The following is a 22542-nucleotide window of genomic DNA, read 5'->3' as shown; positions in this document are numbered from 1 at the left end:
GAGGGAGAGAGGGTTTGGGAGGGAATGAGGGAGTGGGATACAGAGTTAATAAAATGTAACTAATAATAAAAAAGAAAATAAAAAAAGAAAGTGAATAAACTGTAATTAATAATAAAAAAAAGAAAGAAAGAAAAGAAAATAGGCTGAGCAAGCCAGAAAGCAGCATTCCTCCACGGCCTCTGCATCAGCTCCTGCCTCCTGGTTATTCCTGCCTTGTCTTGTCTCAGTGGACTGTGACTCAGGATCACAGTCAGTGGGCCACATAAACCCTTTCCTCCCCAGGTGGCTTTTGGTTATGGCGTTTTATCACATCAATAGTGGGCAATTTGGTACTAAGCACCAGGCTAGATTTTACACTTGTTACTTTTGAGCATCTCTACACGAGACTCGAGATCATTCTCTTGTATAGTTGAAAAATGGGCATAGGTTTACCTATGTCAATTTGCCTGTATGAAGCAAGCAGGCTGGAATTTGAACTTGCTGTAGGCTGAATCCAAGCCCACCTCACTAGGCTGTCTCCTGAGTGCCTTACCAACAGTGTCTGAACAGCATCAGATAGGCTCTAGCAGGTCTATGTCCAGTCCGGCAATTCTCGGAAAAGCAAGCCTGACCCTGCTGTGCTCCTCCTCCCTTTCATCTGCCCTACCCACACAGCTGCCCGAACAGGCAGGTTCTCACCACTGCCTGGGGCAGCCCCCTGGCACAACAGCCCTTAGAGAGCAGGAGTTGGAAACTGCACTAGATAAATGATAAGGCCAGTCCCAGCTCTAATCTGGTCATAAAGGCCGAGAGGATGGACGCCGGAGCCAGACTGTCTGGGATAGAATCTCAGTGCTCCACTTATCAGCCAACCTGAGTGGTTTACACAACCGTTCTCTGCCTCGGTTGCCTCAAGCGTACAGCTAGGGTAATAAATCATCCGGAGTTTTGGTCGACTTACACTGAGTTAATAGCAATATCCAAAAAGCTTTTAGGAACACTTCCAAGCGTACACAGTGATATACATTTAAATTTTATTGTATAAGATTATGTAAATACCCAGCCAGGCTGAGGCCCTCAAAATAAATAAATAAATAAATAAATAAATAACATGTTCAATGAGGTACACCTACCAAAGCTGGGACTAAACCTAGTTCTTTATCTAATTCACTGACTTCAAATAAACACAGCTAATATTTTAGTTTTTGTGGTTTTTCCAGACAGGGTTTCTCTGTGTATCCTTGGCTGCCCTGGACTCCCACTGTAGACCAGGCTGGCTGAGAACTCACAGAGATCCACCTGCCTGTACCTACCTCCCTGAGGGCTGGGACTAAAGCTGTGCATCACAATGTCCCGGCTAGATTGATGAGTTTTAAAATGATCGAAACTTTGAAATTTATGTGAGCTGTTACTCAATTTCAAGAGAAAGACAATCACCTTATTGTGAATTATTTAGGTGTTTTCATGAATGCTAGAACTGTTGTGAACCCGCTCAGTGCCACCACTGGGCTCAGAGAGAGGCGATCACGTGTTCTAAGGGTATTAACAGCAGCTTAATTGCCCTAGGCTGTGCAATTGTGTGGGGTGTTTTGAAAAAAAAAAAAAAAAAAAAAAACCAAAAAAACAAAAAATCAAACATAAAATCGAGTCTACAGTGTGCTGCCACGGTCTTTGTGAGATCATATGTGCGTCAATCTTGCTGCGTCTGGAAGATGCTCTTTCCTTGGAGTCATTCATCCCCTCTGGCTCTTACAATCTTTCTCTCTGCTTCTGCATGGATCCCCAAGCCCTGAGGGGAGGAGTTTGATGAAAATTCCCATTTGGAAATGAGCTTCTTACTGTAGCTCTGTAGAACAACTTGAAATCTTGGGTGGTGGGACTTGCAGCATTTCTTTTATTATTCAGGATTTTGTGTGTGTGCATGTGTGTGATGTGTGTGTGTTTCCATATGAACCCGAGGATTGTATATTCAATCTCTGTGAATTGTGATGGAATTGTGATGGGGATCACATTGAACCAGTAGATTGCATTTGGTAGGATGGCCATCTTCACAATATTAATCCTACCGATCCAGGAAGCATGGCACATCTTTCCATCTATAGTGGCTTCTTCAATGTCATCCTTCAATGCCTTAAAGTTTTTATTGTACAAATCCTTCACTTGCTTGGTTAAGTTATCCTAAACTTTTTTGAGGCTATTCTGAAAGGTACTATTTTCCTGGTTCCTTTCTCAGTGTGTTTGTCATTTGTATACAGGAAGGCTGCCAATTCCTGTCAATTTTGTAATCCTGTTACTTTGCTGAAAATGTTTATCAACTGTAGAAGTTTCCTGGTGGAAACTTTTAGGATTTTTATATATATAAAATTATACTATTTGAAAATAAAGGTCTTTTGACTTCTTCCCTATATGTAGCCCTTGATCACCTTTGTTTGTATTATCGCTCTAGCCAAAACATCAAGTACTATATCAAATAGGTATGGGAGAGTGGACATGCAATCTATTCATCAGTATCTTTTTATTAGGGAGTTAAGATGATAATTATCAACAAGCAGTGTTGATTTCTGTCATTTTTTGTTACATTGTGGGTTTCACACCCTCTTTTGAAGTACTGTTCAGGAGTTATTTATTCCTTGTTCCTTCTTGGGTGTGGTTAGCCTCTTTAGACTGAAGGTTTTGTTTTGTTTGATTGTTTTGTTTTGTTTTTTTAGTGTCTTCTAGAGCTGGATTGGCAAATAGAAATTGCTTAATTTTGGTTCTGTCAGAGAATTTTCCCCTTCTGTTGATTATGATTGATAATTTTGCTAGGTGTAGTAGTTTGGGCTGGTATCTGTGGTCTCTCAAGAGTTTGTAGAACATGGCCCTTCTGGCTTTCAGAGTCTCCATTAAAAAGTCACGTGTTATTCTAATGTATCTGCTTTTACATGTGACTTGATCTTTTCCAGTACACTTTAAACATCCCTCCTCCCTTTTTTTTTTTTTACATTTAGTGTTTTGCTTATTGTATGTTGTGGGGAATTGTTTTGGACAATTCTGTACCTTGATAGGCATCTCCCTTAGATTGGGGAAATTTTCTTCAGTGACTTTTGTTAAAAATATTTTCCGTGCCTTTGTCTAGGGTTTCTTTTTCTTTCTTTTTCTTTTTTTCTTTCTTCTTTCTTTTTTTTTCTTTTTTTCTTTTTTTTGTAGGCTTGGTCTTTTCATAGACTCCCAGATCTCCTGAAAGTTTTGTATCTGGATTTATTATTTATTTATTTGTAATTATTTCAGATTTAACATTTTATTTGGCTGAGTTAATCATTTCTTCTACTTTGTCTTCAAGGTCTGAAAGTCTCACTTCCACTTGTTGCAAGCTGATGGTGAGGCTTACCAGTGAGGTTTTTGTTTGATACTCTCCTCCAAGACTTTCATTTCTAGTTTATTTCAGCTTGTATTTTCATTAGTTATACTATTTCTACTTTCATATCTTGATTTCATTATTTCATATGACTGTGTTCTCAAGGTCTTCATTAGGCCATTTATTCATATCCTCTTTACACTCCTTTGTTTTGTTTTTTAAATTTAGGGTTTCTCTGTAGCCTTGGCTGTCCTGGAAATCACTCTGTAAACTAAGCTGACCTTAAACTCATAGACCTGCCTGTCTCTGTCTCCTCAGTGCTGGGATTAAAGACATGGGACACCATGCCTGGCTAAGGTTCTTAGACAGTCATAGTTGCCATTTTAAAGTCCTTGTCTTGTGCTTTAGCTAAATTGATTATTTCAGGACCTGTTGCAATAGGGCTTCTGGATGAGGCATATTGCCTTGCCCTTTCATGCTTGTGTTTTTGCACTGGGATCTAGTCATCTAGAATTATGATACTTGGAGTGTTTTGTGGTATAGATATTTGGTTTTGTCTTTGTTGGGTGAATGCTCCATTCCTTGTTTGCTTTTGCTCTCTGGATTCTAGGCTAGTGTGATAGCTGTGGAGTCCCTGGAAGAGAGTGCTTCTTTGGGTTGGCAGAATGAAAACAGGCTAGGAGGAAAGACCTAGAGAGACAGCGGGAAAGAGCTAGGGAGACTCGGGTCTTCACTAAGAGTAAGATTCCCTAGGGAATAGAGGTAGGATGGCAGGGAGGGCTTCTGTAGGCTGGCTGTACAGGACTAAGAGTAATTCAGGAAAGACTGGAATCGAGCAGAGGAATGATAGATAAATCCTCCTACCTGCATTCCGGCCCAGTGTGGCCCCTGCGGATCCCTGGCAGAAAATGTTTCGGCAGACGACAACAGATACAAATGAAAAGGCTGAGAAGGCTGTTGGGAAATAGTTAAGGAAAATCTTGGGTCTGCACCAAGAGGTAGGTGGGAGGAGAGCCTCCTACAGGCAGGGTGGAGTAGGAGGAAGAGGCAGTCAGCAGGACAAGTGCTACCCTCATTTTATGGATGAAGAAACTGGAGCGTAGAGAAGTCAGTGGTTTTCCTTGTCTCTCTGAGGAGGGAGTCAAGACGGAGCAGAGCCAGGTTGTTTTGAGTGAGGTTGTCACCGTGAACTCATAATAAAAATATGTATGTGGTTTGGGGCAACCTCGTAACTAACTCTACTGCTGTCTGCTTTATCTTATCCAGTCATCAAGATGAGATCAACTTTAACCTTGAATGCTGACTTTCCTCAGAGTTTGGTGACTTGGCAGAGGCTTACTCTTTTTTTAGTGGGCTCCTGCTCCACGAATCATTTCTGAGTGGTTTGTTTTCTATCTTGTCTTGGTGATGGTTCAGCTGTAGGTCTGGTCCCTTCTGTTTTGTGGGGGTGTTGCTATGACCACTGAGTACCATGGAAGGTTCACTGTAATGTGCAATTACTTCCTCCTAGCAAAGACAAGACCAATCAAGGATACAACACCCCAGTGGCAAAGCCGAGGCTGGTTAGAGAGCAAAGGAAAAGAGAAGCCTTGGAGTTGCAGTAGTGAGGACTGACGAGAGGAACACAAAGTGACAGGAATACTAGTATTTGATACTAGTTTGGTGCTCTCCCCTCCTCCAGTGACCTAACACAGCAAACTATGGCTACATCATCATCATCATCATATCTGCAGGAGCAGCCAAATATGCATGTGACTTTGGAGAGTGCTACTGAACTGTTGTTTTCCATTACTTTTCTATGTTACCTAAAACCTAGTCATGATTTTTTACAACATCAGTCAACCAGATCCCTTTCGAGTTGCATCTTACTAATTACAACTGTTTGTTGTGTGTGACCTACACTTGCTTTGCAACTCTCCCTACAGGACTTTGGGAGAGTCATCTATCCTCTTCTGATGAGGATTGCCATATGAATTCACAGTCGCATCCTGGGGACCACCTAAGATAGTGTAGGGCACAGAGAACAGCATCTCAAGTGCACAAAGACGAACAAATACAAGCAATGATGGATTCCCCATGCTGGCCAAAGCTGGCTGTGGTTTGGCATGACTGACACGTAGGAGGCAGGATAGTGGGCAGTGGAGAAGATGTGGCAGTGGGTGGTCAGGAAAGTGGTGACCAGATCAGGGTTTTGAGACTTTTCCAAGAGAATGAACTTTATCCTGTGGGTCAGGTTCTGAAGCCATCCAGGATGGGGGAAGGGTATGGTCCAAGATGCCCCCAAATATAACACTATTTCCTATTTAATTTAATAGCCCAGAACACTCTGTGTCCTGCTTGCTTCACACCAGGTTTGGTGGTAGGAAGGTTGTCTTTAGTTAATTTAGTCAATTTTTAGTTAAAGGATCTTGAAATGGAAGGTTTGCAAATAGTTCCCATATACTAATGAGACGACCTTTTGAGATACCAAATTCCAGTCACAGTGTCTTAGAGAAGGGCTTCTAGAGTCAAATATACAGCCATGGCCAGTACACTCTAAGTTACATAATGCTTTTTGTTAGGGTTTTAAAAGTATCTCAGTCTTTGCTTAATATACTCACTCAAAGAAGCACAGGGAGAACAGAATGAACTGTGTTCTGACAATACTGAAATGCAAGCTGTAGCTGATTAAGGGCCTGATTAAGAATTTCCCCTGCAGTTGGCACAGATAAGTGAGTGGTTGGCCAGAGAATACACCTTATCTTCCTCCAGGTCCTCTTCATGGCAGGAATGAGGTCATAGTTAGCATCACTGTCCCTGCAATCCTTTAAGTAGTTAACAGGTTTCCTCTGGGTAGGAAATGGAGGCAGGTGGCAGGAAATGGTGGGGTCCTCTAAGGAAGTTGAGGGGGCCAAGTGGTTTTTCTTTAAGGTTAGGCTTATTCTCATGAGGCCGTTGTCATTTTTCTACTTAAAAAAAAAAAAAAAAAATCCCCCAAACTACTCTCTTACCAAGAAACAATATATTTTTTTGGGGAAAAAACCAACCCACATACATATCTTGTCAGACATATCTTGTCTGTTTCTTGTGGCGCTGAGGCTTGAATCCATGCTTTGTGGAAGGTAGGCAAGTGTTTTGCCACTGAGCTCTTTCCCAGGCCTCATTTTCTCTGTATCGTCAGCAGTTTGTTAAAATGAAAAATTACAAAAACCAAATCAAACCCCCACAAACCAATGTGCAGAAACTGGCAAGTAAAACACAGACCAAAGGAATTTGAAAATGAAACCAGAACAAACGTTTGAAAACCATGTCTGCCAGGACAGGAGACATGGAGCTATTTGGTAACCCTGAAGTATCATCTTGGTGTCTACTGGGCAATATCCACGGATGAACTGTGCAGTTTGTAATTTTCTGTAAAAGCCACATGAAGTCTGTTAAACCACAATACTGCTCAAAAGATTGTATCTTCTGTAGATTTCTAAATCTCACAATCTTAAACATGAAGCATGTGGATTATAGTCACAAGACTGTAGACTTCCCATTGTTCATAGTCTTATTACATTTTACTTAGTTTTTGTTATAACAAGTGAGAATTTAAAAGTGTAACCTTTTTGTTGGAAGTCTGCTTTCCTGGCTGTGGTGAGGATGTGCCATGCACACTGCTCTGTGGAAACTTGAAGAGAACACTGTAGGTGGTAAGGTGGGAAATCTTGCTACTCAGCTATTTCTGCCCTGGACCCAAAAGTGGTTAAAACACACCAAGGAAAGAACTGGTTGTAAAAGATGCTTACGTTTCATCAGGTACACCAGCTTCCAAGTAGGAGTCCTGCATCATGCTGTTTCAGTCTTTCAAAGGTGTAACAATGTACAACGAGACATGGCAAACTTTTCCTACCAAGTTCCCACGGTAAGGGCTTTCATCACAGCTACTCAACTCTGCCATGGCAGCATGAGAGCAGCCACGGTGACAAAGCTCGATGAGTAAAACATTTTCCCAGGGACATGATGGCCACTGGAATTTAGTGTTCACATAATCTCCACATCATGAAATAGCACACTGATTAAAAGCATTTAGAGAGGCAAAATCCACATGGCTGTCAGCAAGATCTGGGCAGGGAGGGTTTTCACCACTGGCCCAGACACAGTCTGACTTTCACGGTAGCTTCTGTCCCTTTTGCAGGTTTCTGTCAGTGGAGGGCATTACAAGTGACTGACACCGAGAGAGAGAGGTTCTTTTAATATTTTATCCTATCTAGGAGATTTTTTTTTAAAAAAGGCTTATTTCTAAAATACTGAAGAGGACACTGAAGTTTGAGATTACAAAGCTACATAAGAATGTTTTAAGGCTTTCTACCATTAATTAATGAAAACAGCAGAAATTTAGGAGACTGTACATTTTAAGTTAATAAACCACGAGGCAAAACAACACTTTATTTAATAATCATATAGGAAATCTCATTTGAAAATTGCGAATACAGTACATATACAAAGAATCTGATCTTCATTACACAGATAAACCCCAGCTTCAAAATCTTTCTAAAATCAATCATATGCAAAATACTTGGTTTTTGGAGGGGCATACAGGAAAGTATATACAATTTCTTAAACTGTGATATGGCTTATTTAATCAATATTTATTTAGAGAGGCAGACACTTTCCAAATACAAGGTATCTTCTGGGTAGAAAAGGGGCATCCTGGCACATTTCAACTTTGGGTTGCATTTATTTCAGGATATTCTTGATTGCACTATTTAAATTGACACTGTCATGCATTTAGCTGGCAAAGTCTCCATAAATATTTACCAATCTTAATAAAAAAAAAATCAGAAAATGACTGCTGGTCACCAACAAAGCTTTTGTAACCAAGAATTGGCTTGCCTAAATTGAGACACATAATACTGAGGAATTCCCACAATTTCTTTTCTCCAGTTTGCATGCTCCCACTGATATCACAAATATATCTAACTGCAAAATCAAATCTGAAGCCTTGGCCCATAGGATCCAATTGACGGAGTTGGAGTTGGAGTTAGAGTTTGCAAATGGTCTTCTGGCTACAGAGATATTAAGCCAATTACCTAGAGATCAGACTTGTTTCCCCTCAACACAGTAGTGAGATGTCACTGTTCATTTATAACTAAGCATGGTTCAAAGATGAACTGAATCAAATGGTATTGTATATAGGGGCACATTCTGGAGGCACATTCTGCCTAGAACTGTACTTCAAAAGGATTCAGATTCTATAAGAACATATGACGATGAGACAATGATCATAAATACATAAAGCCAGGTGTAGCTGATGTATGCTTCAGGACCAAAATCTCCAAGAGTGCTGACCTGCATTTTGAGAAACTCAAAATTTTTCACAGTGGCTGCTCAGTCTATTTCTATCCCACACTCTTTCCTAAGCTCACATGCAGACATCCTGGACAGGAGATGATCTACTGTTTAAAAGCTGTTCTCACCTGGAAACGTATTTCTAACTATTGGCTGACAATTCTTTCTTCAAAATGAGAGAGAAGCTCTTCTATCTATCTGTTCTTCACTGTGTCCACTCTGGGAAAGGATTTCCTGAAGACAAACACAGACACCACCTGGGCTTAAGACAGAATACTGAGCATCATATAATCGGGAAACATGTCAGACAGGAAAGAAAAACCCTACCCCAAAATGAAAAGAAACAGTCAACCAAGAAATCCAGGGACCTGGTAAACAATGCTGAGACGAGCTGTGAATGTGAAAATCTGTGTTCACATTAAGAGCTATAGCTGTGGAAAGTTAACATAGCTGTACATAAGAATTACAATAGCTTCAGGTTCTGTCTATCAATTACATCTTTTGCAACTGCATTCTCGGTATGTTTCTTAAGGCAGCAAGACTGTCACTCAGACAGTCTTCCTAAAACAAAAGACTGCAAAGGGCTTGAGTTGTGACACACAGGTTAATGTCCACAGTAACTGATTATCTGCAAATACTCCCTTAGGCTATTCCAAAGTTGGAGAATTGCCAACCTTTCGTGTTGTGGTGTGTCTCAGTGCAAGATCAGCACGGCATCCTGCTTTTCTCAGAGCAAAGAGCTCCCAGCTAGCTAAGTCGCACCACTGTGCATTGTGGTTCAACAGGTAAAAGACAGGTCAGACCTCACAGTTGTGTTAATGACCTCATCTATGGGTTTTGACAAGTTAAAAAGTAAAGTCTACCAGTTCTCTATCTTGTGAACCCAGTAAAGTATAAAGCCTAGCTCTTGCTACAAAACTAAAGCACAGCCTTCAAGTATGCCCACTTGGAGCAGAATATGATAGCTAAGATTAACAGAAGTTTTTTCAGTGTTTCTGTATTTTATGAAAACGTTTTTCTATATTCAAATTGATTTTTAGGCTGTTTTACCAAATAACTTAAGAAACAAGTCAGTATGAAAATCCAGATATGCACACATTATGGTAAATGGATGTTTACAAGAAATGAGTGCAAATGACATGGGAAATATTAAATATAAAATACACATTTTCTCTTTCTTTCCTAGATACTTAAGGCCACAGATGCTCAGGCAGCCACCTAAATGCCAGTCATTTACTCATATGCTTATTCTTGTTTATTTTTAATTTTTTTTAGTTGATATTCTAAAAAATTTTGAAATTCAAATACTTACAATTTTAAATGGCCTCACAATAAAAATTTGAGGAAGTAAACTTTTTTTCAAAGTAAATTTTGAATTCAACAAACATCCACTTAGTTTTATTAGGTAACATTAGCTGGTTTTTGATCCTATCAATTCCCAACAATCTTTTGGGTAAATCCAGATTTTCTTCTTTCAGTTTTACACACAGGGAAAGTCTGCAATAAGAAGATAAAATCCACTTCCCTCTCTTCATTTACACATCATTTGGATTCCTAGGATTTCAATTCACAACTTGTTTGGGACATTGTTACTCTACTTGGATTCTCAGGGGAGCCAGGAACCACTTAAAGTGTTTACATTGAAATCAAAGCAACTGCTGGGAATGAAATATGGATACTCATGGCTGTCTCTAACACAACTGCTGCCAACTCTGTTCCCTTGAGATGGGAAATACTTACACTGCTTCCCCAGACACAGCTTTAACGACCAAATAATGTCCATCCTCATTTCAGTTCTTTTGTGCACACATGGTAAAAACAACAACCAAAAATGCTTTACTTTTTGTTTCCCCAGAGAACTTTCTCCACCCAACTCCTCTGCATCTTTCTGCTCTGGCACTACGGTAAAACTTGAAGACTGTCCTGGGGGTTTTTGTAATCCATGGAGAACCCCTCGCTTATTCCATAGAAAAGAAATTCTCTCTGGAGTAACAAGGGTACTCCACGCGGTAGGCAGTAATAAACTCGGCCTTAGCCTTCCATAGCTGCTCTGAAAGACGCATGTAGACTGCCTGGTGTACACATGAGAACAACATAGTAAGCAAACAGTTACTAGCAAACGTTGGCAGTTCTGAAAAGGACAATGGGTAACCATTGAAACTTTGTTGTCTCTTACTGTTTTTAAGACAATTCTACACAAAACACAGGAGTGATCTTCAGGGAAAACAGAAATCCAAAACTCCATACTCTACCATTTGCTTCTCTGTTTTAGATCATATGGTAAAGTAATTTGAGGTTAAATCTAACTCATTCTTAATTGTATTAAAATTTCCTAAATAACTTAAGGACAGTGACATTATGTGAATATTTCTAACAATATTACAAATAATCAAAAACATTGAGGTTCAAAGCCTAGTAATATCTGGAAAATCTGCTTATAAAGTATGACTTCAATAATAACATTAAGAGTTATTTGTGAAATAAAACAGTTCGGAAACACTTAGGAATACATGCTTATTCCGTTTTCTGGATATTATTACTTTCTGAATTCTGTTGAGGGCTAATTTTTTATAAAAAGAGAACACAATTCCAGAAACTGGATGTCAAGATTACACAGAGACAAAAATCCTGAACAATTCAACACTGAGTTTGCTAGCACTGACGTCTTTATAAAAGGCCTGAAAAAAAGTAGTTTTAGATGCAAATACTGAATTCTGAGTCTTCCTGTACATTTTGTGTACTCTGTCAAATGGATGAAGTATCGTCTTGGATTGTCTTCTATGAGGTATCTGTAGAGTTACAGCTCACTCTGTAAACAGTACTTTGGAACTCTGTCTGAAAATCATGCAGATATCAGTCAGACTGGAGTGACTGTTTTTTGAGAGATTGGTGCTTGACATGGACACAGCTGTCAGGAACTCTGCATGTTTGCATTTATTGCTCTCAAGCCTGTGACTGCAGGATAAATAAGGCTGTGGACCCCAAGTACACAGAATCAAGTACTGGCGCTCTGACAATTTGCACAAGTTCTGTTCACTTCTTGTCTGTAACTCTGGAGCTGAATAGTACATCTATACATGCCAAATGTGTTCAGTAACAAATGCTTAGCTTTGGACTGTACTTCTTCCCATTTTGATGAACTTCCAGGAACTGCAATATCAAGAAAACATCATATTCTTTATTGTGCACTGCTATACATTTGTAAACGAGATACAGAGAAGAAAGAATAGCACACTACAAGCACATGCTCATTTGACTCCTCCTTCTCTGAGCCTTTCTACTGCAGAAGGCAGTTTATAAGCCCAGAAGAGCTTCTCACTATTTCATCTATCCAGTCCATGCTCAATAGAAATAATGCTAGAAACAGTTACAAGCCTCTTGCTTAAAGACCTTACATGCTCCTTAAGAAAGAATTAAATGCATATATTATTTTGATTTAAAAAAGCCATCAAGTTCTGAAATGGTTTAAATAAAAGTTTTGGCTTTTATTATATAAAAGATGACACAGCAAATGTATATAGTGTCTTTAAAATGCAGGTAGATATCAATTTGTAATATCTTCTCTCAAAGAAGCAAAAACATTAAATATTATTTACTTGGAATTCTGGGAATTGAACAAAGGGCCTCATGCATGGTAGGGGCCAGTGCTCTGAGCTACCTTCCCAGCCCTTGTTATCCTTTTCCAAAGAGTCTCATCCCTCCCTTAAATCTATCAGATAAGCTTATCACACATATGATAAGCTCAGATGTTGGCTCCTAGGACAGATACCTGAGAACCCCATAAGCAACATACTTAGCTGCATGTGAACAATGGCAGTGGATTTTCCGGAAGTAAGAGACCAGACATTCAAATCTTCCACAGAATATACGTCTTCTATTTTCATCAACGACTCTCTGATATAATCTACATTCAAATGGCTTGGTACACCTATTAGTTTGGAATAGTATAATTTATAAGTTTACATTGGTAGGAAAGTTTTATGTTACATTTAAAGAAAACAAATGTTTTGTTTTGTTTTGTTTTTTTCAAATTCAGTTCCAATGGATTCATTATGCTATGTTTGTACTTTATGATAAATTATGGACATTCTTACAAAAATATAGGAAATATAAAGAGATCAATACATACTTTAAAAATGTCAATTCTCACAAAAATGGAGTGGCAATCAAGTTAGAACACGTAGCTTAACCTTAATAAGCTAGGATGGAAAAAATTATCCTCTCCTCCCCCACATGGTTTCACTATGTAGTCCTGGGCTAGCCTGGACCTCCCTATGTAGATCAGGCTGACCTTGAACTCACAGAGGCTCACTTTCCTCTGAGTCCTGAGTGGTAGAATTCCAGGTATGTGCTGCCGTGTCCAGCTTAGAAACATTTGATAATGAAAAGCTATTGCTGAGAACTTTTGTCTTCATGCTTTCAATATGACAAAGATGCCAAAAGTTTAACAAAGACACAAATTACATGAGATGAAGGAATTAAATAAAAACCACAAGGCATCACTGTGCAAAGAATCAAAAGCTGCACTCTATCCTAGCTGGGATAACACTTTTCTGTTTGAAAATGTCAGAAGTCACCTGACTGCTTTACCTAATGTAGGGATCAAGTGCATGACCCACGGACTGCACAGCTTGTTTGCTATGTAAAGAGAGTATCAGTAAAATGCAAGATGTGGCTCCTGTCCAGAGCATCCTCTGACTCAGTCTCTACTAGGAAGGGGGTAAATCCACAGTAGGGTATTAATGAGTGCTTACCTTCCAGTATTATCACTACTGTGTCCCATATGATTCGAAATGTTGTAAAAGCCACAAGTAATGAAAATATGTATGTACAGATGGGATCAGCAATCTTGTATTCTGGCTAAAAGGCAATAGATTAAATTTGTATGACTAAGCATAGACAGACATTAAATCACACTACAAAGTGAAGCAAGGCATATGTCCCTGCTCTTTCTATTTCTTTTTCAGGATTGGAAAATAATTTTAAAACTTGGATACTGTAATTAAGAAACATCTTTACTCTTAAGATTGTTCAAATGACTTGCCTGCCTCGTGTGTCTTTTCTAGAAGTTTAATCATTGTGTCTATTCTCTTCTGTGACTTCTCTGAATCCTTCACTCAGAAGCATAAGATACTGAAGCTGGAAAGAATTGTATCAGCCATCTGTATTCAAATACTCATATTGAAGAGGACTGAATTAAAATTTAGAGTGGCTGCAAAGATGAGAACCTCAGAACATAGCCTATTACCTAGTGGTTCGGTGACAAGGTTTAACACTGAGTTTTACAGTGAAGATGCTATCAAAGCCAACTACAGGTAAATCAGCTGGCAAGGTGATCCCACTGTGCTTATTGATAGTAACTGACTACACCAATTAATCTTACACCAGTGAAAATGAATAGAAAAGCACTAGTGTCTGGTACACTGATAAGAGGCAACTAGCTTTTTAAATACTCAAGTTAAATTTTTTTGCAATAGGAAGTGCACAATTTACCTTGAATCGTATGATGTATGCAGCTATAAGCACACCAACACTCTGTACCAAATCCCCCAGGGCATGTACAAACGCAGCTCTCACTGCCAAGCTGTCCTGCCCATGGCTGTGTCCACTAGATGCCATGGTTGGGGAATTTGAAGGCAAGGAGTGGGAATGAGAGTGGGAATGGTGGTGACCAGACTGGTTCAACAGAAACCCCATTCTGTTAAAAATGAAAGAAAATACATTATTTCTCTAAAATTATTGTTTTATTCAGTCAGTAATGGAGCGATGCAGAACAGTCATATAATAAGGATTTAAGTACCTGTTACACAGCAAGTATTGTTTTAAGTTCATGGAGCTTATGTTCTGGATGGGACATCAGAGGTGCAAGCAAATACACACTGACATATGAAATGCCTTGGAAACAGCTTTGTATACAGCATTGTGGAAGTCTGGAAGATGAAGTCCCAAGGGACTGGGTAGGTGGGTGGGGTGGGCACGAAAGAGCTCTCTAAGATGCCATCTGAGCAGAGACTTACAGAAGTCAAGAGCAAATGGTGGGTGTGTATCCTAGGCAGAATAGCAGGCAAAGGCCTAAAAGGAAAATGTGCTTCATGCATTTGAAAAAGGACAATATTGTGGTTCAAACAAGGAAAGCAGGAAGTTCTAGGAGATAAATAGGAGGGCTACATAGGGTTTTATGGTAAAATGCAATTGCAGAGACTTCTAATTTTCATTCTCACTTTGAATAGAAGCCAATAGATAGTGATTTGTGAACTAAGGCCACTAGACCATATTTGGCTATATTTTTAAAGATAAAGTTTTATTAAGGTATACATATTTGTTCACACAGTGAATATGAGTTTTCATTCTTAACACCAATATTCCATCACTTCAAATGAAACTGTGGCCCTTAAAACCTAAAACAATTACTAACCAGCCTTTTTGCTGTTTCAAAGTGCCCAAATCAACCGAGGACCTCATGCATGCTAGGGAGTGCTTGATTACCAAGCTCTAGCCATAACCCCACCCATCCTTTATAGGAAGTCTACTAACTTCTACTCTACATGATTAAGTATAGAACTTATTTCAGTAGTTTTGAGGAGGGAACAGTGATTTTAAATCCCAGGTAACAGACTGGTGAGATGGCTCAGCAGGTAAAGGTGCTTGCTGCTAAGTCTGACAATGTGAGTTTGATTCCTGGAACCCCATGGTCAAAAAAGAGAAATGACTCCTGAAGTTGTCCTCTGACCTCCCTTTGTGCATAATAGCATGTATGTGCATTCCCACACAAATGAAATAAATGCAGGAAAACCCCTTAAAATAAAGCTAACACGAAAGTACCAAATACTAAACAACATACTTGGTTCTACTTAAACTCCTTAGTTTAAGGAGACACATGTCTTAGTTTGAGACACATGAGCAAGCTAATAAGTTTACAATGCTCTATTATACTTCTATGTAAAACTGATATGCTATGTTGTTAAATATGAAAATATTTCAGTTTGAATACATGGATGCACAATAATCTTTTAGGTCATATTATGTGAACAAATATTGTACTTACATTATATTAACTGCAACTCCAACAGCTGCAGTGATGAGCATGATGTCGCCATTTATTTCATAGTTCATATGGATGGTTCTCTGCACAGCTTCATATAAGAGGAATCCCATGAGTACATAAACCAGCATCACACTGACCATGGCCGACAACACCTCTAGAAGGAAAGATGGAAAGCGCATGCATCTTTAGCACAGCTGCTATACTTCATACTAACTAGACACTGTTCAATCTTTTGCTTACATTTTCTTTTCTCTAAGGAGGTAAAAGCACTACTGTGTTTACCACACAACATTTTTCTTACTTAAAGTATTTAACAGCTTGCATGATCTAGATCCTTAACTAATTCAGCCCCACCCTCTATTTACATCCCAAATTACTGAATATTTACGGGTCATTCGCACGGTAAAACTGATAGAAATAAAAAAATGGAAATATGTGGCTGCAGAGGACTTTTCTAACAAAATAAGCACACTTAAAAGTGTGATGCAGGCTTGTGATACAGCTCAGCATCAAGCCCTGGGTTGGTCTCTAGCTTAATTCAGGTCTGGAGGTGCATCTGCAATCTTATCACCTGTAAGATGAGCTCAAACGGAACCCAAGGTCCTCATGCTCAACTGCACATTGAGTTTAAGGCCAGCTTGGGACACAGGAACCTGGTCTGAACGGCACAACAACAAAAGAAATAACCCATAGAAAAAAAATGGGTAAGAAAAGGAATTTTATAAAAGAGGTAAGGAAATAAAGAGTAATCTATCATAGGAAGAAATGGTCAAATTCTCAATAACAACTACAATAAAAGGAAATCTTATTTTATTACTTTGTATGGGTGTTTTGCCTGCATGGCTGTATGTGTAGCCTGTGCTGTCTGGTGCCTGCAGGGGCCAGAAGAGGCCACTGGATCCTGTGACTAGAGTTATAGACACTTGAGAGCCTCCATGTAGGTGCTGGGGATTGAACTTGGGTCCTCTGGTACAGTAGCCAAGCTCTTAACTGCTGAGCCATCTCTCCAGTCCCTAAACATTCTTGAAAGAAGATTTTTTTTTTTTTTTTTTTTCTGAAACAAGGTTTCTCTATGTAGCTCTAGTTGTCCTAGGCTGGCCTCAAACTTGGAGATCCACCTGCCTCTGCCTCATGAGTACTGGGGATTAAAGGGTGTGACACCACTAGCTTGAAAGAACACTTTTATGGAAGTCCCAAAGTCTAGCTTCACAGTAATAACATATTTTCTACTTTGCATTCATATAATGAAATCCTCTACATGGCTAAATTAAACAACTGGAGAAGAATAAGAAGTGTGACTACAAGTCTTCTGTTCGGTATCTTGATTTTGTTTTGCTCTGGTTTTAGACAAGGTCTAAACAATTCTTGAATGGCCTGGAATGTGCTATAGACTAGGCTGGCCTCAAAGTCTCAGTGATCCTGTTGCCTCTGTCTCCCCAGGGCTGGGATTATGGGCATGTGCCATTGAGGACAGCACTTTTTTTTTTTTTTTTTTTGAGACAAGGTCTGACTATGTATCCCTAACTGGTTTGGTACACAACCGGGGCCGGCCTTGAACTGAGGGTTTTCCTCTTTTTTCAGTCTCCTAAGTACTGGGATTACAGACACGTGTCACCATATCTAGCTTTCTAGGATCTTTTATTCAGGCAAAATAGAAACAGATGTCAATGATCAAAGCATACACATTGCCTTTCCCACACAGAGAATAAACAGTTTGCATCTGAATGGCCAGTAACTGCTGAAAAAGAAAATTTAAGTGAGCTACACATAAAATATACAAGGCTATCAAGTTTGATTGTACTATAAAATATGAAAGTTAGTATACATTTAAAAATGCTTGTAAATGCCAAAGTAGAAGCTTCAAAGAAAAGGTGAAAATACTGGATCCTTTGTTATTCTCTAGCACAGTGTCTTTTTCTTTTTATAGCATTTACTACAATTTGTGATTATATTTGTATCTATGTGCATACAATAGTCACCATGTCTCCTCATCCTATTATTCACTCACTCAGTAGTAACTGTTGGGTATCCATTGAGTGAATGAATAATGATTTGTCTCAACTATGTAGACCACAACAGAAGCATGTATGTATTGGTGGGTGTTACAAAATTGCTGGTATAGCATAACTGTTGACTTTGCTAATGGTATGATGCCATCAACAAGCATATTTCACTAAAATTACATGGCACTTGTCTTTCTATTGTCACAAAGAACTAAGCAAATATCTAAGGCATGTTCTAGAGATCTATAGAAATAAGTAAGAACAGAGAGATATCCTCTCTTCCACTTTCATTTTCACTCTTTCCTGCCTTCTTCCAATTGAGGATAGGATGAAAACAACAGGCATGTGTGTTGGATTTACTTAGGACTTCCAAATTATTGTTTGTCTTTTATCTCAGCCAGGGACCTCCAACTGCACTCAAGCTGAAGTTATTGGAGTTTTCAGTGGCCCAGGGTCACTACAGAATGCCAATCTGAAGTCCACAGTCTGTCTTTGGGTTTCCCCTTTTATTCCAAATCATGTCTCCTCCTGCTGCTTTCTTATTACTCCCTCCACCATGCTACGGTGCCAACTATGGCCATGCGATTTATCCAATGCTGACCACTTCATTCATGTCTTCCTTATGCCTTTATTTAAACTCCCATTTCTAGAACTAGAACTCAGTTTTTTTCCTATAAAAGTTTATGTGATGTGATTAAACTTGCAATAAGTTATGAATAATAAAAGGCACAGATTTTGTTATAGGTAGGAGGAAGCTGTTAAAATGAATCACAACTAGGTAGAAGGATTTTTTTTTTGATACTTGTATAAAGGAAAATTTTAATTAATGCTTTCTGTCCCTCCAGCATTGGGGGATAAAGCAACAAACTACATAGAATTAGTGCTGTAGCCAAATGCTGTCCAAGACACATCATGGTCTCTGACCATGCTCTCTGCTCGGTAAACATATGAACAATACCCACACTATCATCTTGCTAGTGACACAGGCTGAAGATTTAAATGACCACATTATAAACACTGCTTTCTACCTCAACACAAACAATGCAGCTTCCTTTAGTCTTTACATCAGTCCCTGAAGATTCGGAAGAGATGCCACATAAGCCAGTTACTAAGGTAATCTACACAGAGAGAGGCAGAGAAGAACGGGCAGCTGCTGTCTTCAAAGTGACATTGCCCCACTGGAAAAGAATCTTTCTCCTCCTGAGAATTTGTGAAATTTCTTTCACTGTGGTTTCATTAAATCCCAAGTTTATTATATCTGAGTAAAGTGATATGCCCACTTAAAAACAACACGTAAGGCTTCAGTCCTCTCTCTCCCCCGACATAAATGTGCTGCTGTTGTACCACACTGTAAAGAAAAACCAGAATCTATCCACTATCCACACTAAACCACACTATCCACAGCTTTACATGAAGGAAAAGAAAAAGTACACTGATTTAAGACCCTGTGGTGACAGCCCTAAGAGAAGCGTGATGAGCTCTCCCGCTGGCCCTCCGCATTTCTTTTCTTCTAAGAAGTACAAATTCTGTTTTACCACAGGATGTAGATTATTAACAAATTATGATAAAACTAGTCAAATATCTTTAAGACTGGATATTCTAAAGAGTTTTACACTGGTTTTTCTGCATACATACATACACGTTACACAGAAGCCTTGAATTCATTTTACCTTTTTTGAGAGAATAAGTGAAGCAGATTAAATAAAGAGTGAAGAGTTCTTTTGAAGTGCTGGGCACTATTCTGAATGCTTTCCACTTACTGCCCTTAATAACTTTATGTGGGAGACACTATTATTAGCATTCAGATGTTACAGAACTTACACAAGATCAGACTGATAGAAAGTGAGACAGCAAGGATTTGAATCAAGCCATTGCTTTCTAGGATACCTCTTACGGATGTTCGAAAACACCAACTAAAATCAATAAACCACAATTGTGTGTGTGTGAGAGTGTGTGTCTGTATGTTGGTATATGCATAAGTGCAAATGACTGCTAAGACCAGAGGCAGCTGATCACCTTGGAGCTGAAGTTGCAGGCAGCTGTTAGCTGCCCTGTGTGGGTGCTGGGAACTGAATTTTTCTGCAAGAGCAGTTCGTGTAAGGCTAGAGGAATGGCACAGCAATGAAGAGACTAGGCTGTTCTTCTAGGGGACCTGGGTTCAATTCCCAGTACCCACATAGCCTGCTACTGTCTGTAACTCCAGTTTCAGGGGATATGATGCCCTCTCTGGCCTCCCTGGGTACCAGGCATACAAGTGATACATAGTCATACAGGCAAAATGTTCATAAACATAAAAAAAAATTAAGTCTAAAACTCAAAGAATGCCCTTATTTAAAAATAAAATTTAAAAAGAGTAGCATGTGCTCTTAATAGAGCCTTCTCTCCAGCCCCAGAAAATATGATCTTTAAGAGAAGACAGAAAACATCCACACAACAGAATTAAGATAACAACTGCAGTTAAACCATCTTGATATTTACTGCTGTCAGACGGTGTTTGATTTGGTTCATTGATGAAGTGCCAATTCCTATTTTCTGCTTCCTTAGACAGAATCTCAAGGCAATAGCCAGTGTTTAGTTCTTTATTCAAAAAAGGCAAAGAATATTATTTTTCTCTCAATTCTTTAATGTGCATTATAAAGTGCTGAGCTTTTCAAACTAGAAAATTCTTAATTTTTTTGCAAATATCTATTGATAAGGCCCTTAATAAAATAGTTCAGATAGTTATCTTACATATTGTCAGAGTAAGTAACAAGTTTAGAACCACAGCAACAGTAAGAACCAGAGCTATGTAGATGGTAATATAGACTTTAAACACTTCTAAATTAAACATTATGATTGTATTTACTGAGTTACATTGGTACAAGGCAAGGTCAGTCATAGAGTATATGTTGTACATATGATGAAAATATTTAATATGGGCTTCAGGTGGAAAATTTAAAGCACAAAGAAGCAGCAAATGCTTATTAGTGAGCTACCCAAATGGTTTTGCTTGATTCAATAAACTAGAAGTAAGCCTCTTCAGACACAGGGAGATGTCTGAAAAGTAACTGTAACCACATAATTCTGTACAAACTATTTAGGGAGGCCTAGAGGGATGCTCCATGGAAGATAGCTTTTTGGATTAGTCTCATTATATATTTTCATTTGTTTTGTGCAAACCCATTATCACCTTAAATATTTCAGGTTATCAGTGTCATAGCTCATTGTGGCTTTATATTAAAATATTATAAGCCAAAGAAACTTAATGTTACCTACCTAGGCGATGAAATCCAAAGGTGAATCTTCTGGTTGGTGACTTTGAGGACAGCCACAAAGCAAGCAGAGTGAGTATGATAGCACTGAGGTCGGTTAGCATATGAAGTGCATCTGTCATAATTGCTAGACTATTTGCAATGTATCCACCTGAAAGAAAGGGAAGGAAGACTAACTACAAAAATGTAAGAAATCAAACCTGAAATGCACAACATCCTATAAAATGTTTTTGTGAACTAAATTTCTATCCTGATACAAATAATTCAAAGTCTTCTAAAATTTCATGCAAAACAGTATGTATGTCATATCCTTCAGTTTATATGGGGACGGTTCTAGAAACCCGTTTGGGTATCAAACTCCACACATGTTCAAGTATCTTAACATTTTATATGATGTATTTGTACACAGGCTGTACATATAAACTTATAGTTTATATTATTTCTAGGTTACCAATACTATCTAATACGATGTAACTATTATACTGCACCATTTAGGGAAATACTACAAGAAAACAAGTCTGTCCATATTCTATACAGACATAATATTTTTCCAAATATTTTCCAGCTGAAACTATTGACATAGCCCTACAGGTATGGAGGGCTCACTGTACAAATTTCTGATGAAAAACCCCATTTCTATTAACTAGGTCTTCAAAGTGTTAATTCATAAAATTAACCACTCAGTTCACAGTAAAAACAAAAGAAAGATGGCAAATTTTGCTCGAATTACTAATTCTATGACTACAGTGAGTTAATAACTGCATTATCTGAATACCAAAAAAATTAAATAAATAAAAGAAGGTATATTTTGTGTTATTCAGGAAGTGTTGAACATGAAATGACATCGAAGAATTCTATAAAGTGAATCAACCCAAAGGGTAAAATTAGCTTAGCTTATTTTAAGACTGTTATATTAAGCTTATATTAAGATTGTTATTTTAAATACAGATAATAATCTCTGGAGAGGAACAAAAGATATTTTGAAATTTTATTGTAATTGATGGCATAGAAATAAATAAGGTATGTATGTGTGTTAGACCTTGAATGTCTCCATCACAACTCAAGTTTCATCTCTATTATGAAGTATTAAGAGGTTGGAAATTTAAACTGATCGTTGGGAGGTAATGTTAAATGAGACCCTAAGGGCAGAGCCTCAATTCAATGGCTTTTAGGAAGAAGAGATTTGAATGAGGAACATCTTCCTTATCATGTGACCCTCAGTACTGCCTTGAGACTATGAAAAAGACTTTAACAAATATAGCCTCTTGGTCTTGAATTTTCCAGTCTTCAGAAACACAAGTTGAATGAACTTTTCTGCTTTATAAATTACTTCATCTGTGGTATTCAGTTATGACAACATAAAACAATATGTATTAGGGTCTTGTACAATCTGTGATTTTATGCATCCACTAGGAATCTTGAATATATCCCAATGTATAAGTGAGGGACGACCATATAAGTGCCGTATGTATGTATGTATGTATGTATGTATGTATGTATGTATATTAACACACATGTTTTCTTTCTAATTTTTAATTTTATTCCATTCTGGGAGAGTACTTTAGCTCATTCTATATCTATATCTATATCTATATCTATATCTATATCTATATCTAT

General features: G+C 38.4%; 1 protein-coding gene across 1 annotated transcript in view; it reads right to left on the bottom strand.

Annotated features, from left to right (window-relative positions):
• Positions 1-7687: 7687 nt before the first annotated feature.
• Positions 7688-22542, bottom strand: part of Slc30a4 (solute carrier family 30 member 4) — a 21560-nt gene continuing 6705 nt past the window's right edge. The window contains exons 2-7 of the mRNA XM_055622808.1: positions 20930-21076; positions 15672-15825; positions 14120-14324; positions 13381-13486; positions 12420-12554; positions 7688-11776 (exon numbers count right to left, since the gene is read on the bottom strand). Of these exons, the coding sequence (XP_055478783.1) occupies positions 11622-11776; positions 12420-12554; positions 13381-13486; positions 14120-14324; positions 15672-15825; positions 20930-21076 (902 nt within the window). The 3' untranslated portion in view covers positions 7688-11621. The remainder of the gene's footprint in view (positions 11777-12419; positions 12555-13380; positions 13487-14119; positions 14325-15671; positions 15826-20929; positions 21077-22542) is intronic.

Source organism: Psammomys obesus, unplaced genomic scaffold (assembly GCF_907164565.1).
Source record: "Psammomys obesus unplaced genomic scaffold, mPsaObe1.curated_primary_1811, whole genome shotgun sequence".
Classification (NCBI taxonomy): Eukaryota; Metazoa; Chordata; class Mammalia; order Rodentia; family Muridae; genus Psammomys; species Psammomys obesus.
This window is presented reverse-complemented; position numbering and strand designations above follow the sequence as displayed.